General features: G+C 36.0%; 1 protein-coding gene across 3 annotated transcripts in view; it reads left to right on the top strand.

The window, feature by feature from the left end:
- Nucleotides 1-24,711, top strand: part of sema3ab (sema domain, immunoglobulin domain (Ig), short basic domain, secreted, (semaphorin) 3Ab) — a 453,520-nt gene that overhangs the window by 278,577 nt on the left and 150,232 nt on the right. For all 3 annotated transcript variants that reach the window (XR_007933636.1, XM_051919816.1, XM_028814974.2), the window contains 8 exons: nt 11,813-11,955; nt 14,667-14,781; nt 15,521-15,590; nt 16,860-17,004; nt 17,670-17,889; nt 18,558-18,649; nt 19,559-19,600; nt 24,091-24,248. Coding sequence is in view for 2 of the 3 variants with exons in the window: in XM_051919816.1 (XP_051775776.1) it covers nt 11,813-11,955; nt 14,667-14,781; nt 15,521-15,590; nt 16,860-17,004; nt 17,670-17,889; nt 18,558-18,649; nt 19,559-19,600; nt 24,091-24,248 (985 nt within the window). In the remaining variant the exon portion in view is untranslated. The remainder of the gene's footprint in view (nt 1-11,812; nt 11,956-14,666; nt 14,782-15,520; nt 15,591-16,859; nt 17,005-17,669; nt 17,890-18,557; nt 18,650-19,558; nt 19,601-24,090; nt 24,249-24,711) is intronic.

Genomic DNA, 24,711 nt, shown 5'->3' with positions numbered 1-24,711 from the left:
AGGGAAGGTTTGCCTACTTCCTCAAATTCAAACCTTCTTTTCCCTAGTTTGTTTTATTGTTTTCCTATTTGTCACATTCTACATTAAATCAGTCATTCTCTAATAGATTGCAAACCATAAATTTTGCAGTAATACCCCAAATAATTACAGGTTTCTAATAAATTCAGAAGATTTTTGGTGAGAACAATAGTAAATACATTTAGATAGATAGATAGATAGATAGATAGATAGATAGATAGATAGATAGATAGATAGATAGATAGATAGATAGATAGATAGATAGATAGATAGATAGATAGATAGATAGATAGATAGATAGATAGATAGATAGATAGAGTGTCTACACCCCAGTGTATTACTCCATCAATTTCCTTTTGTTGCTTATACCTCTGCTTAAGCCAACAAATAGTACATTTTTCCTTGCCTCATTTTCAGATTTACTGAAATTCTTCTTTTTTCCATGTGCTTTTACCATTGTGTTTTAACAAAGCACCGAATGGAAAGGGCTATTTATGTTGACTTGCATATTCAAATATGCAAAATTCTGAGAGGAGTTGGGATGAGGCTATAGGCATATGCACATGTGTTAAATTTTACGTTCATTGAGATTTATAAAGGGGAAGTGTGTGGAACTTGGCATACACACAGTTTTATGCATCTGGACTTTTTTGCGCGTACACACATTTCCAGTTTTGTCCGTACGCCATGTTTTAGTGTGAATTCTATACACAACATTATACATGAGACCCCTGATGTTACATTTATAGTCTGAGGTGTACAGAGTGAAGAGAAAAGGAGACAGTACTGTTTGTTGTGGTACTTCAGTCATGCTTACATCTATATCAGAAACACAGTCCTTGAGTCTCACAAACTGCAGTCTGCTGGACAGACAGTCCATTATCCTGCACAACATAGGCGCATCCATTGCATATCTCTGAGCTTACCCCTTAACAGGGATGGCTGGATGGTATTGAAGGCACATTTAATACATATCATTATAATTTGATGAATGCATATGTTCTGTAAAAAAGAAAGAATTTGTGTGAAATCACATAAGTTAAACCCCAGATGATTGTTATTATTAGCACATGCCATACTTATACCTGGTGGCATGGATCGTGGACCATGTTAAAGACAGACCTCAATATGTGCGTCTTGGGAACTGCACGGTTGACATTGTGGTCAGCAACACAGGAGCGTCACAGGGGACTGTACTTTCTCCGGTCCTGTTCAGCCTATATACATTAGACTTCCAATACAACTCGGAGTCCTGCCACGTGCAAAAGTTCGCTGATGACACTGCTATCGTGGGCTGCATCAGGAGTGGGCAGGAGGAGGAGTATAGGGACCTAATCAATGACTTTGTTAAATGGTGTGACTCAAACCACCTACACCTGAACACCAGCAAAACCAAGGAGCTTGTGGTGGATTTTAGGAGGCCCAGACCTATCATGGACCCCGTGATCATCAGAGGTGACTGTGTGCAGATGGTGCAGACTTATAAATACCTGTGAGTACAGCTGGATGATAAATTAGACTGGACTGCCAATACTGATGCTCTGTGTAAGAAAGGACAGAGCCGGTTATACTTCCTTAGAAGGCTGGCGTCCTTCAACAGCTGCAATAAGATGCTGCAGATGTTCTATCAGACAGTTGTGGTGAGCGCCCTCTTCTACGCGGGTGGTGTGCTGGGGAGGCAGCATTAAGAAGAAAGACGCCTCACGCCTAGACAAACTGGTGAGGAAGGCAGGCTCTATTGTTGGCATGGAGCTGGACAGTTTGACATCTGTTGCAGAGCAACGGGCGCTAAGCAGGCTCCTATCAATTATGGAGAATCCACTGCATCCACTAAACAGTGTCATCAACAGACAGAAGAGCAGCTTCAGCGACAGACTGCTGTCACTGTCCTGCTCCACTGACAGACCGAGGAGATCGTTCCTCCCCCAAACTATGCGACTCTTCAATTCCACCCGGGGGAGTAAACGTTAAAATTATACAAAGTTATTGTCTGTTTTTACCTGCATTATTATCAATCTTTAATTTAATATTGTTTTTTTGTATCAGTATGCTGCTGCTGGAGTATGTGAATTTACCCTTGGGATTAATAAAGTATCTATCTATCTATCTATCTATCTATCTATCTATCTATCTATCTATCTATCTATCTATCTATCTATCTATCTATCTATCTATCTATCTATCTATCTATCTATCTATCTATCTATCTATCTATCTATCTATCTATCTATCTACTTTTGTCTTCAAACCAAGGGGCAGTACACAACAGTGCAGGTCTGTGCAGGTCTACTAGGTGTAGTAATTTCCCTTTCTGTGATCCACAGTGACTGAATACAAGTGTGTCCTAACATTCCTGAAGCTGACAAAACAGGGACAGTACGACATTTAAGTATCGGGCTAAGGTGTAACTAAAATCTGGCGAGTTTTATATAAAATTTAAGACATTTCCACCAGAGCACTTGTGGCAGTTGTAATTTGGCACTTGCAACACATTATTAGTAAAAGCTACTTACATACTGTTCTGACATAATTGTGCCAACTTAAAAAATTTATTACTTTGTATGAAATTGAAAGAGGCCAAAGCATTTAAGTAAAATCAACACTAAATATAATTATGCAAGTGAGTAGTTAATGATGAATGGTTTAACAATATTTTGAGTTCATTTTCTCCCTTTTTTAATTAGTTCTTTTAAGGATTCTTCATGATAACTGTAATAAAATTGAATTTGTCATGCTAGAACTACATTAATTTCCTGTAAAATCAACTGACATCTTAATATGTCATGAAAATAATGCATGCATATATAGGAAATCTATGAGTATGTAATTTTCAATGTCATTTACAAATGACTATTTTATTTAACTCATCAATTTTCAAAGCTCATTTAATCCAGGTAAGGGCTGTATAGTGTTCCTGTGTATTATAAAGATGCTACAGAACACTTTGAATAGATTTAAATGATTGTAAAAGCATTACAATTTTATGGTCTTATTTCTTTAGTGTTAGGCTCATTGCGTGACAATGCAGATTTCTATTTCCACATCCTGATGGAAAAATGTCCCGATAATTATGTTATTTGTCACATACTGGTATCATGAACTGTGCTGACATAGCTATTTTTACTCATTGAAATCCCAGCCTGTTTACATATTAATTAGTTTCTGGCGGCAACTTGATTGTTGACCTAAAGTTTTTAGAGTGGAAAAACAATCAGATTAGTGTGCTCAATTGAAAAAAGTCTTGGGGTTTACTGCACAATGGAGTCCTGTTTGCCACATAGCGAAAAACACGGATTAAATTAAATGTCCTTTTAAAACTGCTTGAGGTAGCAGAAAAATTAAAAATTTATTGTAAGCAAATTTTGTAAGTGAGTGGTTTAAAGATGAACAGATAGTTCGTTTACAGTTTCAGTTGATTCTACATGGAGGGTGTATGCATGTACAAGTTGTTGCAAGCAGATGCATCTGTTTGTATTTGGGCTTGTCCCTAATTGTAGGGGTTTTGAAATAACATGCAAACCAGTACCAGTGTAACATTTTTTCTACCGTCTTAAATATTAACTACAAAGTTAAAATTCTTTTAGATAAACAAAGTTAGTCACTGTTATTTTAATACCTAACTGATTAAACCATCCATCCATCCTCTTCCCCTTATTCGAGATCAGGTCATGGGGGCAGCAGCTTGAGTAGAGATGCCCAGACTTCCCTCTCCCTGGCCACTTCCATTAGTTCTTCCAGGGGAATTCCGAGGTGTTCCCAGGCCAGCCAAGAGACATAGTCCCTCCAGTGTGTTCTGGGTCTTCCCCGGGGCCTCCTCCCTGTTAGACATGCCCGGAACACCTCAACAGGGAGGCGTCCAGGAGGCATTCTGATCAGATGCCCGAGCCACCTCATCTGACTCCTCTCGATGCGGAGGAGCAGTGGCTCTACTCTGAGCTCCTCCCGGATGACCAAGCTTCTTAAGGGAAAGCCCGGACACCCTGCGGAGGAAACTCATTTCAGCCGCTTATATTCGTGATATCGTTCTTTCGGGTCACTACCCATAGCTCATGACCATACGTGAGGGTAGGAACGTAGATCGACTGGTAAATTGAGAGCTTTGCCTTTCGGCTCAGCTCCTTTTTCACCATGACAGACCGATGCAGAGCCCGCATCACTGCGGACGCCGCACCGATACGCCCATCGATCTCCCGCTCTATTCTTCCCTCACTCATGAACAAGACCCTGAGATACTTGAACTCCACCACTTGGGGTAGGATTTCGCTTCCAATCCTGAGAGGGCACTCCACCCTTTTCCACCCGAGAACCATGGTCTCGGATTTGGAGGTGCTGATTCCCATCCTAGCCACTTCACACTCAGGGGGCAATAAGTATACCCACACCTGCTCGGCGCCTCTCACTGGGGGCAACTCCAGAGTGGTAGAGAGTCCAGCCCCTCTCAAGGAGACTGGTTCCAGAGTCCACGCTGTGCGTCGAGGTGAGCTCGACTATATCTAGCCGGAACCGCTCAACCTCGCACACCAGCTCAGGCTCCTTCCCCTTCAGGGAGGTGACATTCCACGTCACAAGAACCAGCATCCGTAGCCGAGGATCGGAACGCCGAGATCCCCGCCTTCGGCCACCACCCGACTCACACTGCACCCAACCTCCTTGGCCCCTCCTACAGGTTGTGAGCCCATAGGAAGGGGGACCCACATTGCCTCTTCGGGCTGTGCCTGGCCGAGCTACATGGGTGCAGGCCCGGCCACGAGGCACTCGCCATTGAGCCTGACCTCCAGGCCTGTATTTAGAGGGGGGCCCTGGTGACCCGCGTCCGGGCTAGGGAAAACACCATCCAATGTTTATATGCATCATAGGAGGTTTTCTGAACCGGTCTTTGCCACGTCCCTCTCCTAGGACCAGTTTGCCTTAGGTGACCCTACCAGGGGGCTTAAAGTCCCCGAGAACAGAGCTCCTAGGATCACTGGGACATGCAAACCCCTCCATGACGATAAGGTGGTGGCTCGAGAAGGGGATCTGATTAAACAAATTTTTAAAATAGAAAATGTACAAAAAAGTCACAGCACATGCCAGCATTAAACATAGAATTTCACAAATTAAACCAATACATTTAATTTTATTAATTAATCATGGTGTAAGAGACTGGCTAGGTGTTGCATGTTACTTGAACATGAAAGTACGAATTTAACTGCATTCTGTACACATGATTATATTACTACTACCACTACTACTAGTTTATTGGAAAAGCAATATGAAATGTAAAGGAAAATTGAAGGGAATTGTCACTAAACAACAAGGATATTAAAAAAAGTCATAATTCAGCAACTGTTTACTATAGTAACTCATTTAAGGTAGCTCTCTGTGTATAAATATATAGTACAAATATATATATATGTTGCATGTACTTTCATTGGTCTGAATCACAATCTGATTATTTGGATGGTTACCTACCAAGTAACACTTGTGGTTGGTTGGCCAGTCGGAAAACATCCGCCATGCCTTGTCATGTACTCTTTGTATTATTTGGCAGGTACTGTATCACAGTGCATATACTATATATACATACAATCCATCCATTATCCAACCCGCTATATCCTAACTACAGGGTCACGGGGTTCTGCTGGAGTCAATCCCAGCCAACACAGGGCTCAAGGCAGGAAACTAACCCCGGGCAGGGCGCCAGCCCACCTCAGATATACATACAAATGCATACTTTATATACACCTATGTAGTGCCAGGTAGGACCACTTTTGCAACCAAAAAATCCCATAGTCTTTAAAAGCAGGGATTCAAACAGGTGCTGAAAACATTCCATAAGGGTATTAACTAATGCTGAATTAAAAACATCTTGCAGTGCCCTTGAATGTTTAGGGATTGGAGTACACCAAAGTCACTGTCATGCTCTTGGAATCAATTTGAAGTGATGAATGCTTCATGACACATTTTCCCCAAAGTATTTCCAGAAAAAGGGGTGTCTGTGACCATAAAAGTATGCACTTGATCATCAAAAATGCTTAGTGATGTTATAGCAGTCAGGTGATACTTAATGATTATTAAAAACATTACAGTGTTCCTTTTCTGTCATTCTTTGATTTCTTTTGCAAGGGTCGGCTGTGGGTTGTATGGGGGTGGGTTTAGGGGGTGTGTGTTGTGGGTCGGATGGGTTACCGCTCCGTTGTTGGCTTTTTGTTTTTATTTGTTGTTGAAAATAATCCAACTTGTTGCTAGTACTTTTTCAGTATTTCATCTCAGTAAAAATTTGATCACAAAAAAGAACATTAGTGTGTGCTCAGAAAACATGCCCCACAGCATCACACTACCAACTTATACAGCATGTTCAGTCATATGAATTCATCCTAATTATACAACCTACCAACCGCATGTCAAAGGAGGAACTGAGATTCATCAGAACAGGTGACATTTCCAATATTCAGTTGTCTCATTTTTGTGTTTCATGCCCACTTTTGCCTCATCTTTTTGTTATTTGCTGGCAGGGGTAGAACCCAGGATGGTCTTCTTATGCTGTAATCCAATCCATTTCAAAATCTAACTCACTGTGCATGCCGTACCACACCCCAATATGGTGAAGAGCTGCTATTGGAGTATTAGAAGCCTTTCTGCTATCCAAATTAGTTTTGTCTTTCTTCTTAGACCTGTTTTTTGCCTGCAGGAGATCTGCTTATTTTTCTTAGAATTTATACCATTCCATAAAAATTTAGAGATGCAGTGCATGAACAGCTCAGGGGTATTTACCAAGGTACTGAACCACCCTTAGTGGAACCAACAATCATAAAATGGTCAAAGTTGCTTCGAATAGCTTAGCATTGTAATTTTTAGAGATAGTAAAGGGCTATGACAGTGTGTATCTGCAAAAGGAAAGAAGAGAAAGGCTACAGATTACATTTAAATGTTGTACCTTTACCAATTTTTTCTTTTTTAATAGTGGGAATAACCTTTTCTTTATACCTGCTGTAATTGTTGGTCTAAAAACAAATAAAACTCTTAGTCATTTCAGGACACTAAATATGTATTGGGTTGCACCAACATAAGCGGCTGTTTGGAGGAGCAGTCTATTTGCAGGTGCACCTAATAAACTGGCCAATATGTGCATATATGGCATGTAATCATTGTTCTAACTTACATATCCAGTTTAGGATCACAGGGGTTGTAGTCTATCCTGGCAGCAGTGGGTGAAACGCAAGAATGTATGCTGTTCAGGATGCCAATTTTGACATCAACAATAAATCTAACGTTGGAATGTGGAAGGAAGACCTGGGACATTGTATAAATTCCACAGAAACTTTGCCCAGGCTGGGATTTTAGTACAACACTCCTGCACTGTAAAGTATTCACTCATATTTTTATTATAATCACTAGGGGTTGCTTGACAAGCCAAGAAGCAAATGTTTGTGCTAAAGGATGTAAATTACAGTAAGGAGTTTATCCCAGATATGCTCGATACATTCATCGTTTTTATTTTTTTAATTTTTATTCTGATTTTATTAGTTGTTATTAGTGATTTATTCTTAATGTGATAAGGTATTACATTAAGTAATCACCTGAATAGCAGCTAATTTAAATGCCCATTGCCTGTTCTCAGTTAAAAGAGTGGTAGAGACTCTCTTTTTTCCAGTTTATAGCAACTGGTGAACACTTCCTGCTGGAGTTGTGTCCTAACGGACAGTCACAGTTGAACTGCTGTTGTGTTCTTGCATTTGTCTGTGTTCCTTTCTCTATGTGACCAGAGGGTTCTTCTGCCTGATTCTGGACCTTCTTATAATTGATTGACTCTTTTAATTATGTGCTTTTTTTTCTGGGGCATGCTTAACACGACTTCTGTTTCTTTTAATCATTCAAAGCTCATAATTCCCCATTAGCAGGTTTCCTTATGTTCCCAACATGTTTTGCATGATGAAGCAGAAAATACTGGAGTCAGAAAGAACTATCACAATATATGTTCATGTACTCTTTAAATTCATTTTGCAAATTCTACACAATATATATGTATTTGTTCATCTTTATAATTTATTTATCTATTTATTGATTGATTGATTATTTGTCCTGTGAGTTTGTATCTTTGTTTTTTAATGTTTTTGCTGCTGTTTTTCCCTTTGGGTTTAATAAAGTTAATCTAATCTAATCTAACATAAAATTGTGGCATAATGGATAATAAGGCTGGCTTATAGTAGTGTTGGTTGGAGTGCAAGCTTGGTTGGAGCTCATCCACTTTCTTTATTCTCCCCATGCTTGTATAGAGCTTGTATGGGTGTCCCTTTATTGGTTACCTCCCACATTCCAAAGATGTCTGTGTTAAATTAAATTTGTTGTTCTATCTTAGATGGGTATGGGTGTGCATAAGAATATGCACTGCAATGGACTCATATGTCTAGTGTTCGTTGCTACCATTCAGCCAGGATAGGCTTGGCATCCTTTGATCCTGTACTGGAAAAAGAAATTTAGAAAGTCTTGGTTATGTATACATATTTTTTCCCATGACAGACTGAGCAGGACTTCCTGTCTCCACCACAGTCATATAAAGAGGCTGGCATTGTTTAAAAAAACTGCTTAGTTTCTTTATTTGCTCTTAAAAGCAATGCTAGGTATTTCTTAAGTAAAATAGTCTACTGGAAGGCACTTACAAAGTGATTTTTTTGCAGTGTGACTGGGTGGTATATAAGCAGTATATTTTTTCACATCTGTCATACCAAATTCTCAACACCTTTTTTATACACTTGTGGTATATTCAGCTTTAAATACTTTTTTACCAGCACAATGAAATGTAAGTTTTATATTACTTCTGGTTTATAGTACAACCTTTGGGGTCTAAGAAGTGAATAATTGAGTATTTTCTCAAAATGTGCTTGCCTGAGCTAATTTTGCTAAAGTATTATGTTATTCCATTCACCCATTCATTTTCTAGTGTGTTTATCCAATTCAAGGTCAGTAGGAACCAGTTCCTATTCTGGCAACATTGGTCAGCCCTGAGTGTGGCACCAGTCCAGTTCAGGAAACAACCTTAGACACACACCTGCTTTTACTCATATCAGACAAATTTAGAGTTACCACTTATTGTAATGCACAAGAGGAGGATGATTGTGGTGGTAGATAAAGCCACATACACACACAGGGAAAATGTTCAAACTCCATATAGACAGTGATCAGGCAAGCTTGTTGTGTGGCATTAGTGCTAACGACTGCACTTCACCATGTTGCTATTAATTTCCAGAAAAATATAAAGCTCTTTAATGAAAATTTGCATGTTGTTTACATTAAATTAATTAATATGAATTTAAAAAATCAATGCTAGTAACATCATGTCTCAAATACACACAGTATTTTGTCGGCATTCTATACTTTATATTTAATACATGCTAGTGTTCAAATAGTTTGATTCAATTCCTTTTGGATTAAGAGTGTTTAAGAGTGAGATGAGCTTTTTATACCAGAAAAAGTTAGTGAATTATGGTCATAAATTTGGAAATATGAATCAGTACTGTGTGGCATTTGTGTAAAGTTTTATAGTTTTATATATTTTTTACTGTTTGAATTTTGTATTTTTCACTTGGAAGATGTACATGTACTGCGTTTATCATATTTCACTATTTAAAAAGTCTGGATTATTGCTTAAATCAACTGTTAACAAAGAATAATAGTTGCTGAAGTATGGTTTAAAATTCATTTTGTATTTTAACCTGCTTATCTTCGTCATTTCCCTGTGAATTGAAATAAAACTGAGTGACAATAGGTGAAATGCAGTAACATGCACTGCATGATTTCTATTGTGTCCTACCAAGTCATTTTCATTATCTCAGATTTCTCTTGTTCTAAACTACATCATAGTTTTTGTTTTGGAAGAATTATTTACCTTCCATCAATCAGCTTTAAAGCTAGTCTCTGACATCATAACGAATGATTTGTATGCACAATCCTTTAATTACAGTTTTAAAATATCCTATTTGTCATAGAAATTTAAATGTTGACAAACCTTTTTGTCCTGCTTGCAACATGCTCTGATAAAGGACAAGAGATGTTTTGTTTTTGTTTCGCTTTCTGTATTTTTCATATGCAATTTTGGATGCCTTTTCTGTTTTTTTAGGTTTTTTTTTTAGATGTCAGCCAATTGGTTGAAGTTAAAGTGTCTTGTAATGACAAGTTTGAAACTGAAGGAAAATAGATCTGCTATTGTACCACAAGCTTGAAGTTTAGAGAAGAGCAGATACTCTTGATAATGTCTATGAAAGATTAAATTTCTATGTGTAGCCAACCAAATATAAGTTGTAACTGACAAATCTAGCACTATCAAAAAATCTAATTTAGGACCAAGGCAATGTGTAACAGCAGTGTTATTGGCTGGTAGTGTTATGACAGTAAATTAGGCAATAATTACAGTATATTCACTCATTCAGGTTGTCCCATGCTATAATTACCAATGATTACTGACCTTATTATTAAAAGAACAAGTGAGGTGAAGATAGGAGACCATTGTATATTTGCATTCATCAAGAAAAACTACTTCCTTAGGCTATTTATTCCAAATAGATATATAAGGAAAAAGAGTAGCATGCTTGTGTGTTCAGTGGACAAAAGCATTCACTTAAAACATTCCGGGTTAATAAAGATCAAGACAGCTTTGTTTTGCCTTACACACGTGTGTTGCCTGAGGGCTTATTTCTGCTTCTCATTTCATGGACATGTCAGCAATTTCAATATTCAAACTGCTTTTGTCTCCTACACTAACTGTCTAAACTGTTAAGTGACTGAAAGGCGTGTTTTCTTCTGTTTGCTTTAGTGTCAATTCATTGACATTCTCATGCAGCAGAACTGAAAATACTTAATAGAAGTAAAGGAAACACAAGAGACTTTACATCCAAGGCTTCTAGCAGACAGTTTATATGGATCTTGGTGGAAGGGTCTGCATTTAGAAGAAAAGTCCAAAACCTCTTGTTGAATATAATTTTTATTGTAAAGGGGATATGCATGACAGAGATGGGAGACACTACTAAAACATGTGCAAAATAATTTTTTTTAAATAGCACAAAAATAACAGACAGTAAATTTAAAAACACTTACTACGTAATACTAAAGCTGATTACATCTGCTGTAGGTTTATAATGGTACTCAGTAGTACTATATATTTTTAATATGTTTAAAAAGGATGTTTTACATTTCAGTTTTTTTTAGGTTTATATGATACTGGTGTTAGACTGTAATATGATAGATAACTGTATTTTTGGATAGTGTTTTGCATACATAAAATAATTTTACATTTATGCTTATGTAGAGTCTGTTTTTGCTGGCAGTACTTTATTATAAAATATAGGTTAAATTGAATATGGAGTGTATGCTTTCCATGCCCAAGATTTCATTTTCATTAGAGCCAAACTGTGGAATGTTTTCCAAGGTGTTTCACTTGTTTTTCCTTTCACTGCCAATTTCTGTAATTAAGCTTGGAAAATGTGCACAAGGAAATTCTTAAATATAATAACAATGTTTCTTTTACCAAAATTATAAATAGTAGGCAAGCCACACAAAAACATATACAGCTGTTAAGGAAAGGGGGGGTCTGCTAAGATTTGCTGAGAGCACGCAGTAGCTTTCCTCAGAAAAAATAATTGTAGCAGTATTCATCAAAATGTAAAGTTGCCCAATGAAAATATCATACATTAATTTTACTGCCTGTTCAATGTAAGCCAAATCATTCTCCAGAAACAATGTTTGTGCCATTAATCTGTGAACACTATAAATAATCTAGTAATTGCCACCAAATTTCATTAAACTAATGCTTATTTTGTAGATCCTCGGTTTATCAGTGCTCATCAAATACCTGAAAGTGATAACCCAGAAGATGATAAGATTTACTTCTTCTTCCGAGAAAATGCAATGGATGGAGAACATTCCGGAAAAGCAACTCATGCAAGAATAGGGCAGCTCTGTAAGGTAATAAAGCTTAAAATGCAAATAATTATTTAAATATAAAAGAGAGACTGCAATTCAAAAATATTCTTAAGCATATTCACCTTTTGCTCTCTAGGGCCTCTTGCTGTCCCCAAGAGATTTGAAACTTGTCAAGAGGCAGCATAGGGCTCTTAAATCTCCTCAGTAATAGTTTGACATGTGATGATGAGGAAAACTGAACTTGAGAAACTGAACACCCATGCATGCTACTAGGCCAAAAGCAGGTCACTTTACACTGCAGCTAAGATTTAATTGGCAGCTGCTACAGTCTTGTCTCCCCACTTATTAGTCTTGAAGTTTGAGAATTCTTTGATATAGCAACAATTACTAGAATACCTGCCTTTGTCAGAGCTCAGTGATTATTATTAGCAGCTCTTTGACTTCTATCAACTACTACTTAATGGGCTTTTACTTTCCGGAGTATCACATGATGTATCTGGCAAGACAAAGAGAAGCACTGCACTATGTACTCATTTTAGTCTCTAAGGAGCATATAAAAATTCCAGGGATTACTACTGTAAATCCATCTAGAGATCTTGGCTCACTTACATGCTTAGTGCTTGATATTAAAGTACTTCCCCACTGCTCTGATAGGAATGACTGGATTCCAAAAACATTATGGATGTCAATTATAGTGACATTACTAGGAAGCTCATATTGCACACTGCATGTTATATTCTTGCTTATCACCAGGTGAACTAGAATAGTACAAAATTTAAATTGACAATGATAAACAAGATAACACTGCAATTAAAAATTATTATGCACTTAGCTTACAGTTTGTAACTGTTGTGATGCAAACTAAACAACAGTTAAACAGACAGTTTCTTACATGTTATTCTAAATCTATTGTGAATGTTAATGTGGGAATGGGCAAGAATGGGCCCCACTGTCAATGGAACCCTGTCCAAGTATACTCCCTGCCATGTGGTCAGTGAGTCATATAGATGCTGTCTTCCCACAATCCTTAGTTAGATTAAGCAGATGAGAGAATATCGTGTAACTAGTTATTTAGAATTACAAAGTATATCGACTTGAGTTTAGAAGTTAGATGTGGCAGAAATAAGAAGTCTGAGATGGATGGATGCATTACAAAAAGGACAGAATAAGAAATGAAGCAATCAGAGGAACAACAAAAGTTGGAGAGATATCTAAGAAAGTACAGGACAGTAGGTTGAAGTGGTGTGGACATGTGATGAGAAGAGAAAGTCAATATGTGGGAAAAAGAGTGATGGGGATGGATGTGCAGGGGAGGAGAAAGCAAGAGAGGCCAAAGCAGAGGTGGATGGATAAAGTAAAAGAAAACATGAAGGAAAAGGGTTTGACTGGCAAGGAGATGCAGGACCGAAATGTTTGGAGAAAGCAGAGCACGCACACCAACCCCACACAGAAGTGGGAAAAGATGAAGAGGAACATGAAGAAGATTAAGTACTGTATTAAAAAATATGCATCTAAAAATAGACAGGAATGTATTAATTCTGCTACATATTTATATTTGAAGATTACTAAAAATTAAAAAAAACATTGTCTAGAAATAACATTTTTTTAGCATATAAAAGTGTATTCATTAAACTGAACATGAATATACCTAAATGTGCATGCCTATATGTGTTTACACACATATTATTACTCCAGTTTTGTAAGGGTGTTCTTTGTATGTTTAAGTGTTGTATTAGTTTGCAATAAATCTGCTGTTAAAACTGTTATTATCCCAAAATATATTTTTTTCTAGTTGAAATGGTATCACTTTGAGTCATTCACCAATATGCAGCAATTAAAAATATGTATAAAAACATTGTATATATAGGCATTGGCTACATCAGTATGACATGTAAACTCCTTCACAACTCTAAAAATCTGGGTATGACTTCCACAATGGTCATTGCCTTGAGGAGTCTGGACATTGACTTCCCTTCATTTATAGTTTTATCCAGTTACTCTGGTTTCTTCTCATTTACCTTCAGCTTGTCTTGAATTTATCAGGGCATGGACGAAACATGGTGTTAAAATTGTGCAGTTGGGATATTAACTCATAGTTGTTACATACTGTCTGGTGGTGTTCTTCTTTACTCCAAATTATTTGCTCCTTCTTTTTCCACAAATGCTTGATTAGATTATGATATGGTGACTGGAGAGGATCAATACATAGACTTACTGTTTTCACCCATTTTTCATCTGTTCATCAGTACAAATCAGTAGAAACTGGGATTCACCTAAATTTTATAGTATCCAATGCAACTGCACCTTCCTGTTATTAACTGAGTTGGTAGTTGGTTAGGTTGTCACTTGCAATATCTCATACGTCATAAGATATAATGGGTTGTATGTCTCCTTTGGCAACACTTTTTTACTCAGTTCTTAGTTGACTAACTGTAGCATGTTTGTTACTCTGCTAATATCATCCTGTGTTTTAACGAAGTTTGTCCCTGGCCTTTTTCAGAAGATAAGACTGGTATTGGTTGATCATTTTTTTGAGTAATATATTCTTGATACATCCATCACGACCTATTCATGAAAATCACACCAGAGTGGGAGAGATGCTCATTCCTGTGCCACCTACCCTGCTTGGCAAGGAACCTACTTTTTAAATTGCTACAAACATGATGGTGCCACTGTTATGAAGACTGTTGCATGGGTTCAATTAATCAAATGGCCTCTCTGTGTCTGTATTGTTCTATATTGTTTTTGAACAGAATGATTTTGGAGGTCATAGAAGCCTTGTTAACAAGTGGACAACCTTTCTGAAAGCACGACTGATCTGTGCTGTACCAGGAACAAATGGAATTGACACCCACTTTGATGAACTTCGTAAGTATTACATTATTATGAATTTTCACTGTTTCATGTACTGAATTCATATAGATTTATAGAGTCAATACAAGAGTGTGTATTTATTACTGTATTATTTAATTCCCAAATGTTTAATTGACAACTGAATAGTATAATTTTATCAAAACCACCAACACAAATACTTTTCCTTGTATTTGGATAAGACTTTTCATGTTCAAAGATATAGGGCTAAAGCTGTATTTCATTCTAATCCTGCAGTGCTGTCTTAGAGTTCAAAATGGAGTCAAAATATTAAAAATATTCATATGCAAGATTATATCAAGAAGACTTGCATCTTTATTTGGAAATCAGTTTAAGGTATATTCAAGAGAAATAACAGTATATAATCTGTGACGTCTCCTCTCTTTTACTTATTCCCCAGTCTGTTGCCTCTGCAACAGCAATAGCTTCTAAAAACATGAGGATATGCTTCAGTGGTTTGCGTTGAGTTTTCCTTCAAAGTTCAAGTGCTCAGCTTAGATTCGTCCACCTTTTCATTACTTAATAATGTTGTTTGAAAAGCGAATGATTTAATTAAGGGACACAGTGTAAAAATTAACAATGTTGTTGCAGGATTTTGAATACACTTTCACATAATGTACAGTTATGCTTTCTGGAATGATGTTATTAAAAATCAATTATAGCAGTGCTTTTAGTAATACGAACAAGCCAGACACTTTGCATAATTCTTCTAATTTTGTCATTATTTAATTTGCAGAGGATGTCTTCCTAATGAGTTCAAAAGATCCAAAAAATCCAATTATCTATGCAGTGTTCACAACGTCAAGGTAGATTTTTTTATCTTGTCAGCAATTTACTTTAAATACTGTTCTGTCTGAAGTGATAATATACAGCATTTTCCAGCTAAAAATAATAATGGCAATAAGGTGATCAGCTTTGCAGCCAGTGTAAGTTGAGTATACAGTACCTTTCTTTTTATAATTACAGTATATTTCTATATAGTATATACTACTATATATATTATTTCAACTTTTACATTAAGCTTTTTACTGGAACTGTATATATAGAAATGTTTTGTATCCTTTTTTAGAACTGGCATAATGAGTTACTTTTCACACAAGATGCATTGGTCTCTATGTGACAAATTAAGATCAGCTGGTGGGGGTGCCGGGGTGGTGGTGGGGGGTTTGCAACCAAGCACTTATCAGAATGTGAAATAAACAATTTCTAACTGCATATATTCAATAGGTTAAACACAATTAACTGATGTGGCCTCTATATATATATATATATATATATATATATATATATATATATATATATATATATATATATATATATATATATATATATATCTATATATATACATATATACACTATATATATACATATATATATATTTATATAATATATATATATATATATATACACACACGTACAGTATTATACGTATTATATAGACATATAAGGAAAAGTAGGTTGACTTTTGCTTTTCACTGAGAGAGGAAAGCTGCTCAATAATGGCACTGATTTGTCATTTGCACATAGCTGGTTTACTTAGGAAATATGGTCCTCTAAAGTAGCCTGTCTAAGTAAAAGAATAATGCATTGTATATATGACCTGTAGTTAAGAAACAGAGCAGCAGGAGGGGTGAAGGGAGAAATGTGAGACTTTAGGCAGGAAGGAACAGAGCAGTGTAGGTCTGGAAGGTAAAGAAGGGTCTTTGTTTTATATTTAAATGAATGTGAAAACATAGTGCAGTACTCTTTACATGGAAACAGTAATGTAGAGTTGAAGGGATCAATATTAGGTACCTCAAATATTTCAAAATAATGGTATTGCATGCTGAAATGACACCCTAAAATGTCAACATGTTGGAGTTTAATTAGTTTGTATTTCTTCCCCTTTGTAGAAACTAGTTATTCTTCAATTGCTGTGTGATGCAATTGATAGATCAGGCAGCTATAATAAAACATCTAGTTAAATTTTTATAATTACTGTAAATGCAAATGTGTTTCATGTTTTGAACTAATGCACGTCTCATGTGGATTTTATGGTTAAATAATACACTTAACTGGTTTTATGGATTTTTCAGCAACATCTTCAAAGGATCAGCAGTATGTACATACAGTATGTCTGATGTGAGGCGAGTATTTCTGGGCCCCTATGCACATCGAGAGGGACCAAACTATCAGTGGGTACCATTTCAGGGAAGGGTCCCTTATCCACGACCAGGAACTGTAAGTAAAATAGCAGTGTACAAAATTAACATTTTGTGCATAATTTGAGTTTTTTTAAAGGCAGAGTTTTACTAGAGAGTGAATAATTTCATATTTGCTTCCATGAACAAGCATTCAAGTAAAAATTGATCATTATCTCATAACTGATATCTATGTATTGTACTTCATACTTCAAACAGTTGTAACATATAAGTCATGTAATATCAAAAAATGTTACCAGACTATTGAACACAACAGAGAGTGCTCCAAATAGATTCCGCTTTTAATTTATGTAGAATATTTAAAAATTGTCTTCATTTTGACATGTTGAAATTTAAAATGGGAAGAATTGAATCAACATGCTTATGGGCTTTTCAGTCAATGTTAACTTTTTTTGCTATGTGTTCAGTATGAGTATATACTTCTCTAATTATTAAATTTACTTTAATGCATGCTAGCCATTTATATGTTCAGTATGATTACATCGTTTTATAATAAGAAGTATTGGGGCTATTTGCGAACTAATATACTGCATGTTAAAATGTTTGATGTATCCAAACATTAATTACTTTATCAATTTTTTTACATTTATATACACTCAATTGACAAATCAATAGTTGACATACATATTTAATAATAATTTGTCTGCTTTCATTATGTGTATTAATATACTTCTTGTTCAATAGTGTCCAAGCAAAACATTTGGAGGATTTGATTCAACAAAAGATCTCCCAGATGATGTTATTACCTTTGCACGGAGTCATCCTGCCATGTACAATCCAGTTCATCCAATAAATAATCGTCCAATAATTATCAAGACCGATGTGGATTATCAATTCACCCAGATTGTGGTTGACCGTGTTGATGCAGAAGACGGACAGTATGACGTTATGTTCATAGGAACAGGTACTTATATGTGAAATTATTGGACTAATCATAAGCATTCATGCAGAAGCAATTCTCTTTTGGACAATAGGTTGAAAAAGTGAAATATCTTCATGGAAGCTCACAATTTATTTTTTCATAAAAAATGAAAAAAATGCTGGTAAATGTAGACTTGTATGTTTTAAAATAATCTTGTTTCCTTGTTGCCTGTACAGTTCGCTTCCACAGTTGTTATTTAGCTGGGATTTTACAATGGATCAAAAAGAATTGTTCAAAAATGGTGGAAATACTAAACTGCTATCTTGCAAAATTAATCGTAAATTGTGTGGTCTGTGTTTACTAAGTCTTAACCACAGTTAACAGGTTTAATAACCTTTTGACCCTTAAAGTCAATTCTACAACATTAATTTACAGTTTTTCATAAAACACAACAGCTTTATTGTTGTTTATGCATTAAACTGCTGAAAACTTTAAAATAAACAAACCTAAATTAGATAAGCAATACAATAAAAATGAATGGGTGATTTGGTGGCGGGATGGATGGATGAATGGATAATTTAAGTGCAGTAATGGATAATTTAAGTGAAGTAATGTACTGTGTAACAATATACAGTAATATAATCAGCCTATGCAGTTTTTTTTCAGTAAGCTCTGAAAGTATAATGAAATTTGCTTCTTTTATATTTAAGATGTTGGCACTGTTCTAAAGGTTGTGACTATTCCCAAGGAGACATGGCACGACTTAGAGGAAGTGCTCTTAGAAGAAATGACTGTATTCCGTGTAAGTGCAATTGTTTCTGGTTTATGATTGTTTTCCATGTTTCATATGATATGTTTTGCATTTTAACCTGCACGTTATGGTAATTCTAAACATTTGACCTCTAATAATACATTTTCATTTCCGCTCATTGTCTTCTGTGCATGTGTAGCAATGGAGGGCTCTGTACATGCACAAAGTAAACTATAAAATATTGACTACGTTTAGGGATAGCCATTCAAAAGTAAGCACAGCAACTCTGTTAAATATTAAATCAGGAAGACTTCAGACCAGTTCTTTTCCATTTTTAAATGGTTTAATATTCATTCATAATATTTCTACTTTATAATGCCTAGATTTGTCTAGAAATAGTATACTTAAAGAATGTACTTCATATTCAGTGGCCTGTAATAGGAGTCAAAGCCTTGCATTTACTTGTGTCAGATATTATTTTTCTGCATTTTAACATATTGTATTTTTATTATAATATATTATACAGTAGTATTAGAAACCAAATTATAGCCTTTTTAGGCTGTCAGGTACAGTCTCACTAAAGTAAAAAAACCTTTAATGGACTGTCTACTGAGTAAACCACATCTGCCTGTTAAGTGACTGGCTAATTGTCTAAATTAGCCAGTTTAAAGTTGGTAGTGTTCTCTTTTTTCCCATACTAAAATTTTAATCAACTCTAGCATAAATACAATTAAAATGAAATACTATTATACAATTTACAATAAATTCAAGATCCATTAGAAGTGTTTTAATTTAATATGAAAAAAAAAATGTTTTGTCCTTGTTTTTTCAAAGTAAGAATTCAGTATTGAAAATGAATGATTCCTAAGATGCATGAACACAATTATAATGGAAAAAATAGAGATTTTTGTAGTAAATGAGGTACAGTGAATGAAAATAACATGCTAATTCTTCTTTTAGGAGCCTACTCCTATCACTGCTATGGACTTTTCTACGAAGCAGGTATGAAGAAATATTGTTTAATTATATTTGAATTTTCATTGGTTTAATACACATGAATGTGTAAACTAAATTTAATCTTTTTTAAACTGACAGATGAGTGTTAAGGTGTGCACAAAAATATATTATCAAACTCAGCCAATCAACATTTATTTTATATAGCACCTTGTCACAGCATACACAATCTAAAATCAGCTTCATGCACTTAATAACACAATTTAAAACAGAAAAATAATATAACAAGGTATGAAATAATTTAATGCATAAACACATGTCAGTAAAACCTAGGAAGAATCTAAGCATTGAAAATTAACTGGATGTACAAAAGAGGAGTAATTAGAGAGATGTACATTTAGAGTTATGTTATATGCATTCATTTTATAGTTGATATAATATATTCAAAATGACCAGTCAACTGTTCAGAGGAGAAGAGAGGAGAGGTGGGACTAGGGAATGGATTGACAGTTGGAACACAGGCAGGTGAGTCAATCATTCTACAGCGAGACCTTCAGGAAGAAGAGGGAATGTGGGCAGTGTCTGCAACCAAAAGAATAATTTGGAGCCTGTGTGGTATTAACAGTCTTCATTGGGGTAGACTGGTATGAAGAATTAAGATAGGGAGCAAATAGGATATTTGTGCTAAAAGTTATTTTTGTGGTTGTTTCCTGCAACCCAAACAGTACAACAGTATAGTAGGATTGTTAACTTGAAATAAACAAGCTCAGTTCGAATTTAACTACATTTGGTGTGTATGTGTCATTGTTAGTATCCCTTCCTCAATACAATATTATGAATAGAATTATTTCAGTTTAATATAATAATAATTCTTTACATTTATATAGCACTTTTCAAAGTGCTCTCCAGACAGGGAGGACCCGGAAAGCGAACCCACCATCTCCTGGAGAGCAGCCGTGCTGCCATTGTGCCACCTGCATGGATAGTAAAACAAAAAGTGAAAAAGGAATATAAATATTTTGACATTGGTTATTTGTTACTAGTAGACAGAGAAAAAAGTGCAAATTTGGTTGCATCCTGGTACATTCATTTACAATATTAACTTTTGTAAGGTCAGCTTTTTATACACAGGTTACAGTTGGTTCAGAATGCTGCTGCCCGTTTTTTGGTTGGGGCAACAAAGTTTAGTTCTGTTTCTCCAATATTAGTTTCTTTAAACTGGCTGACTGTTAGTTTTAGAATTGACTTTAAAATTTAGTTGCTAGTTTTTAAATCATTACATAGATATGCTCCTGCCTATTTATCTGAATTGTGTGTTTTATACCAGCCATCCATTGCTTTTAGGAGCAATTATTTTAGAAGTGCTTGAAGTGGCTATCAGAGTACAGCTTAAAAAAACAGCAGAGAAACATTGCTGGGCAGAATGGGATGATGGTCTATTGCAGGGGTCCTCAATCACAGTCCTGGAGGGCCGCAGTGGCTGCAGGTTTTTGTTCTAACCCGGTTGCTTAATTAGAAAGCAATTCTTGCCAATAATCTGATTTCATGGCTTGTTAGTGCTTTAACTCTGCCATGTCAGGAAATTCTCATATCCTAGATATTCTTCCCCTTTCTAAGGATATCATCCAAATGATCTGAAGGCTAAAATGGATGAGTAATACTCAGTCTTTCACTTTACTGCCTTCACTTTCCTTCCAAGTATTTAATTCAACCCAATAGTGCATGATAAATACACACAGATGTAAATGGAAACAAGCTAAATGGAGAAATGCGGGTCTCTTTTGTCATTTGCATGTTACTGCTAATTAGGAGCAATTAAAAACCAAGAATACAGCTGTTTAAGACTAAAATAAGCAATAAGGGTTCAAAATCGTAATGAGCGAGACAACTAAAGTGAAGCAGAAGTGTTACTTGAGCAATAAGTGCTTCTTATTAAGCAATTGGGTTGGAGCAAAAACCTGCAGCCACTGCGGCCCTCGAGGACTGTGATTGAGGACCCCATGTCTATTGCTAGGAGATTTTACTTTTGACTCCAAGTTAAGTCCAGAGACAAAATGGCCCTACTCAGGGCAAACTTGGGGCAAGAACATCTAACATTACACTAGCATCCCAACCTGAGATATGCTGTTTCTCTATGTGATGGTGTGAGTCAGTTCCATGGTAGTGGGTCCTTCCGGGGGCCTATGAAACCAACAACCGCCGATGACATACCTGAGAGATGAGCCAGTGGATACGTACACACAGCAAGGGGTAGGTGCATGTAGTGTGTCACTGCTTTTATTAAAAGCAATCCAAAAAAAATGTTCAATATTTGAATTGCTCAAATAGTCCATTAAATAAATAATCTTTAAAAAAAGGTGACAATCAGTGAGATCAAAAATTTAGAATTAAACAAAATTTAAACCATCAGCTATTGGATCCTTCATGGTCTGATGGATGAATCCAGCAAAACTCCCTCTTCGTCTCCCCAGCTCACTCACTGCTAGCTCAGCTGGTGGAGACTTCAGCAGTCACGGTCCTCACTAACACGACCCCCATTTTGGCTGCCACGAGCGGCATCGGCCATATTCCTTCTCAGATCGCTGGGGTAGGACTCCACCACTGTCACTCCAACTCCACGACAATAAATCAATGGAGACAAACCACCCCCAGATAGATGATCCTTTGCTCCATGGTGGGGAAATTCACCAGGCTGCCTTGCTTAACCTGGCCAGCTGGCTCACCCTGGTTCTCCTGCTGTGGCTGCTCTCATGGCTCTTTCTCAGTCTTGTTTTTTATCCTCCTTTTTCTGATACTGGCTCCCCCTTATATGCCTCCATGGGCGCAGCACCTCAATCACACAGCGCAGAAAGGCTGATGAAGCAAATGCAGGTGCGTCTTGCCTCAGTGACCTCACCAACCTCCTGTAGATTGAGTCGGTCAGTCATTTATTTCTTTAAAAACGGGCCGCTAAAATGTTAAGCCCCACACCCGCTATACCACACTCTGTTGATAGATCACACCATAGTATTTTATGTTACTCTCTGATCTTGAGTCGCTCCCTTTGTGGGCGAAGCCGACATTTTATGTCAAAAACCTAAGTTGTGATGAGAGGTACAGTGCCTTTTTTGTCAAGTTCTAAATGTATGCCTTGAAAACAAAAGGTTTATATAAAAATGGTGTTTGTGCTTTAATTATACAGATATATAATGCAAATTGATCAAACTGAATGTCAGATTGAACCTTGTTTGCTATACTGCTTTTATAGTTCTTGATTTCAAAAAGAAGTCTGAATGGTAATTGGATGGAGCAATGCTATTGTATACAAACACAAACAAGAAAATGTTTGTTTTAATATGCCTTTCATGATTACAACCTCCCAAAGAACTTCTAGAAATGCAATTTTGTGCTGTACAAATTTATCAAATTTACATTTGTCATTGCTGGATATCTGACATGTTAACTGACTTGCTCACAGTCCCACATTAAGTACTGGACCTACTACCATGTGTTTCCCAATTTGTCACCACTTAGTCACCTTACATGCCTTATATTTTAATTTATTGCAAATAGTACAATATTAAACATGATAAATAACGTTCTCCAACACATTGGATTGCTGGGTTTGATAATTTTATGTTATTTTAATAATACAGTATATTCTCCCACTCTGTGTCTCTCTCCTTTGTCTAAAGAGTATTTTTACTTTTAATAAAGCTTTATAAAATAAAAAATAAATACTTCACTTTTTAAAAATCTTGCTTGAGCTAAAACCATGTTTTTATTGATGTGGAAAAATATATCTCAAAAGTGAAAAATAGTTGGTAACACTTCAGTGACCTTATATTTAATTAAGAGCATAGACTAAACTCAGTTTAATTGTTGTCTTGCTTCACTTTTTATTTCAGACATTGCTCATAACTATTACAAAACTCTCATTATTTAAAAGGTATTTATTAAATGTGGCCTGGACCTCCTGCTCCAAATCTTGAGCGCACAGAAAGTCCTTTATATGCACAGTATGCACATATGCCATGGCATGATCTAATTTTCTATTATTCACTTTACAAAATAAAAATGAAATTATTTACATTCTTTTCAATGCTGTTTTATTCATGATGAACAATTAATAGTGGCTAATAAAGTGAACATTCCTTGTTAATTCAGAGTCAATGAATAGTTTTCAGCAACTATTTTTTTTCTGACAAATCTTGAAAAATGAGTTTTGGTTAAGCTTCAGTGAACATCCTTGCAGCTTAATACCATAATTGTTGCACTCTAACCCTCTCAAGTGCAAGAACAGCACTTTTGTTATGAATTTATATTCAAGGCTAGAATCCTGATCGCATTACAGTACATGCCCTTTTAGCTGCAGAGTACAGTCTTTTAATCCCAAAGGAGTACATGTTTAAGATAAAGCTCTGATCAAGCACTATTCTAAACATTTTTTGTAACATGTGCTTCACATATAAGAATAGTGAAAGCAAATGTATGGTATGCCTAAGGTCAGTTACATAATTTACAATAAAAATAATGATAATAAATGTTTCCTTTCACAGCAACAGTTGTACCTTGGATCAGCAATTGGAGTCTCTCAGATGCCCTTGCATCGATGTAATGTCTATGGAAAGGCTTGTGCGGAGTGTTGTTTAGCCAGAGACCCCTACTGTGCCTGGGATGGCACTGAATGCTCACGATATTTCCCGACAGCAAAAAGGTACGTTTGATAACCACAATTTCATCATTAATCAATGTAATATTATTCTTGTAGTCCAGTGAAAGAATTCACCACAGGAACTAACAAGTGGTGAATCAAAATATTTATTTAAGACCCCCAAAAAAGAAACAGATTAGAATTCCTTTTGAATGCATGGCAAGAAAATGTGTTTCACATCTAAATACATCATACTTCCTCAGGAGTAGGAATTGAACATGAAGTGGATTTTGATGTGGTTTGTTGTCCTTTATTTATAAATTCCTAGTAATTACACCCACATTGCATTAAAACAAGTTTTTATATTCTTTAGAATGTAATAGCTGTATCCGTAATTTCTGGTTTTACTGAATAGAACAGAGCTCAGCAAACTGACATATGTTCTTTGAAAGACTACAACATGCAGTTTTGTCATTTAAATATTTGTAGAAAAATATTATTTGTAAAAAAAAATCAATTAGTATTT

This window comes from Erpetoichthys calabaricus, chromosome 1 (assembly GCF_900747795.2).
Source record: "Erpetoichthys calabaricus chromosome 1, fErpCal1.3, whole genome shotgun sequence".
In the NCBI taxonomy this organism is placed as follows: domain Eukaryota; kingdom Metazoa; phylum Chordata; class Cladistia; order Polypteriformes; family Polypteridae; genus Erpetoichthys; species Erpetoichthys calabaricus.
This window is presented reverse-complemented; position numbering and strand designations above follow the sequence as displayed.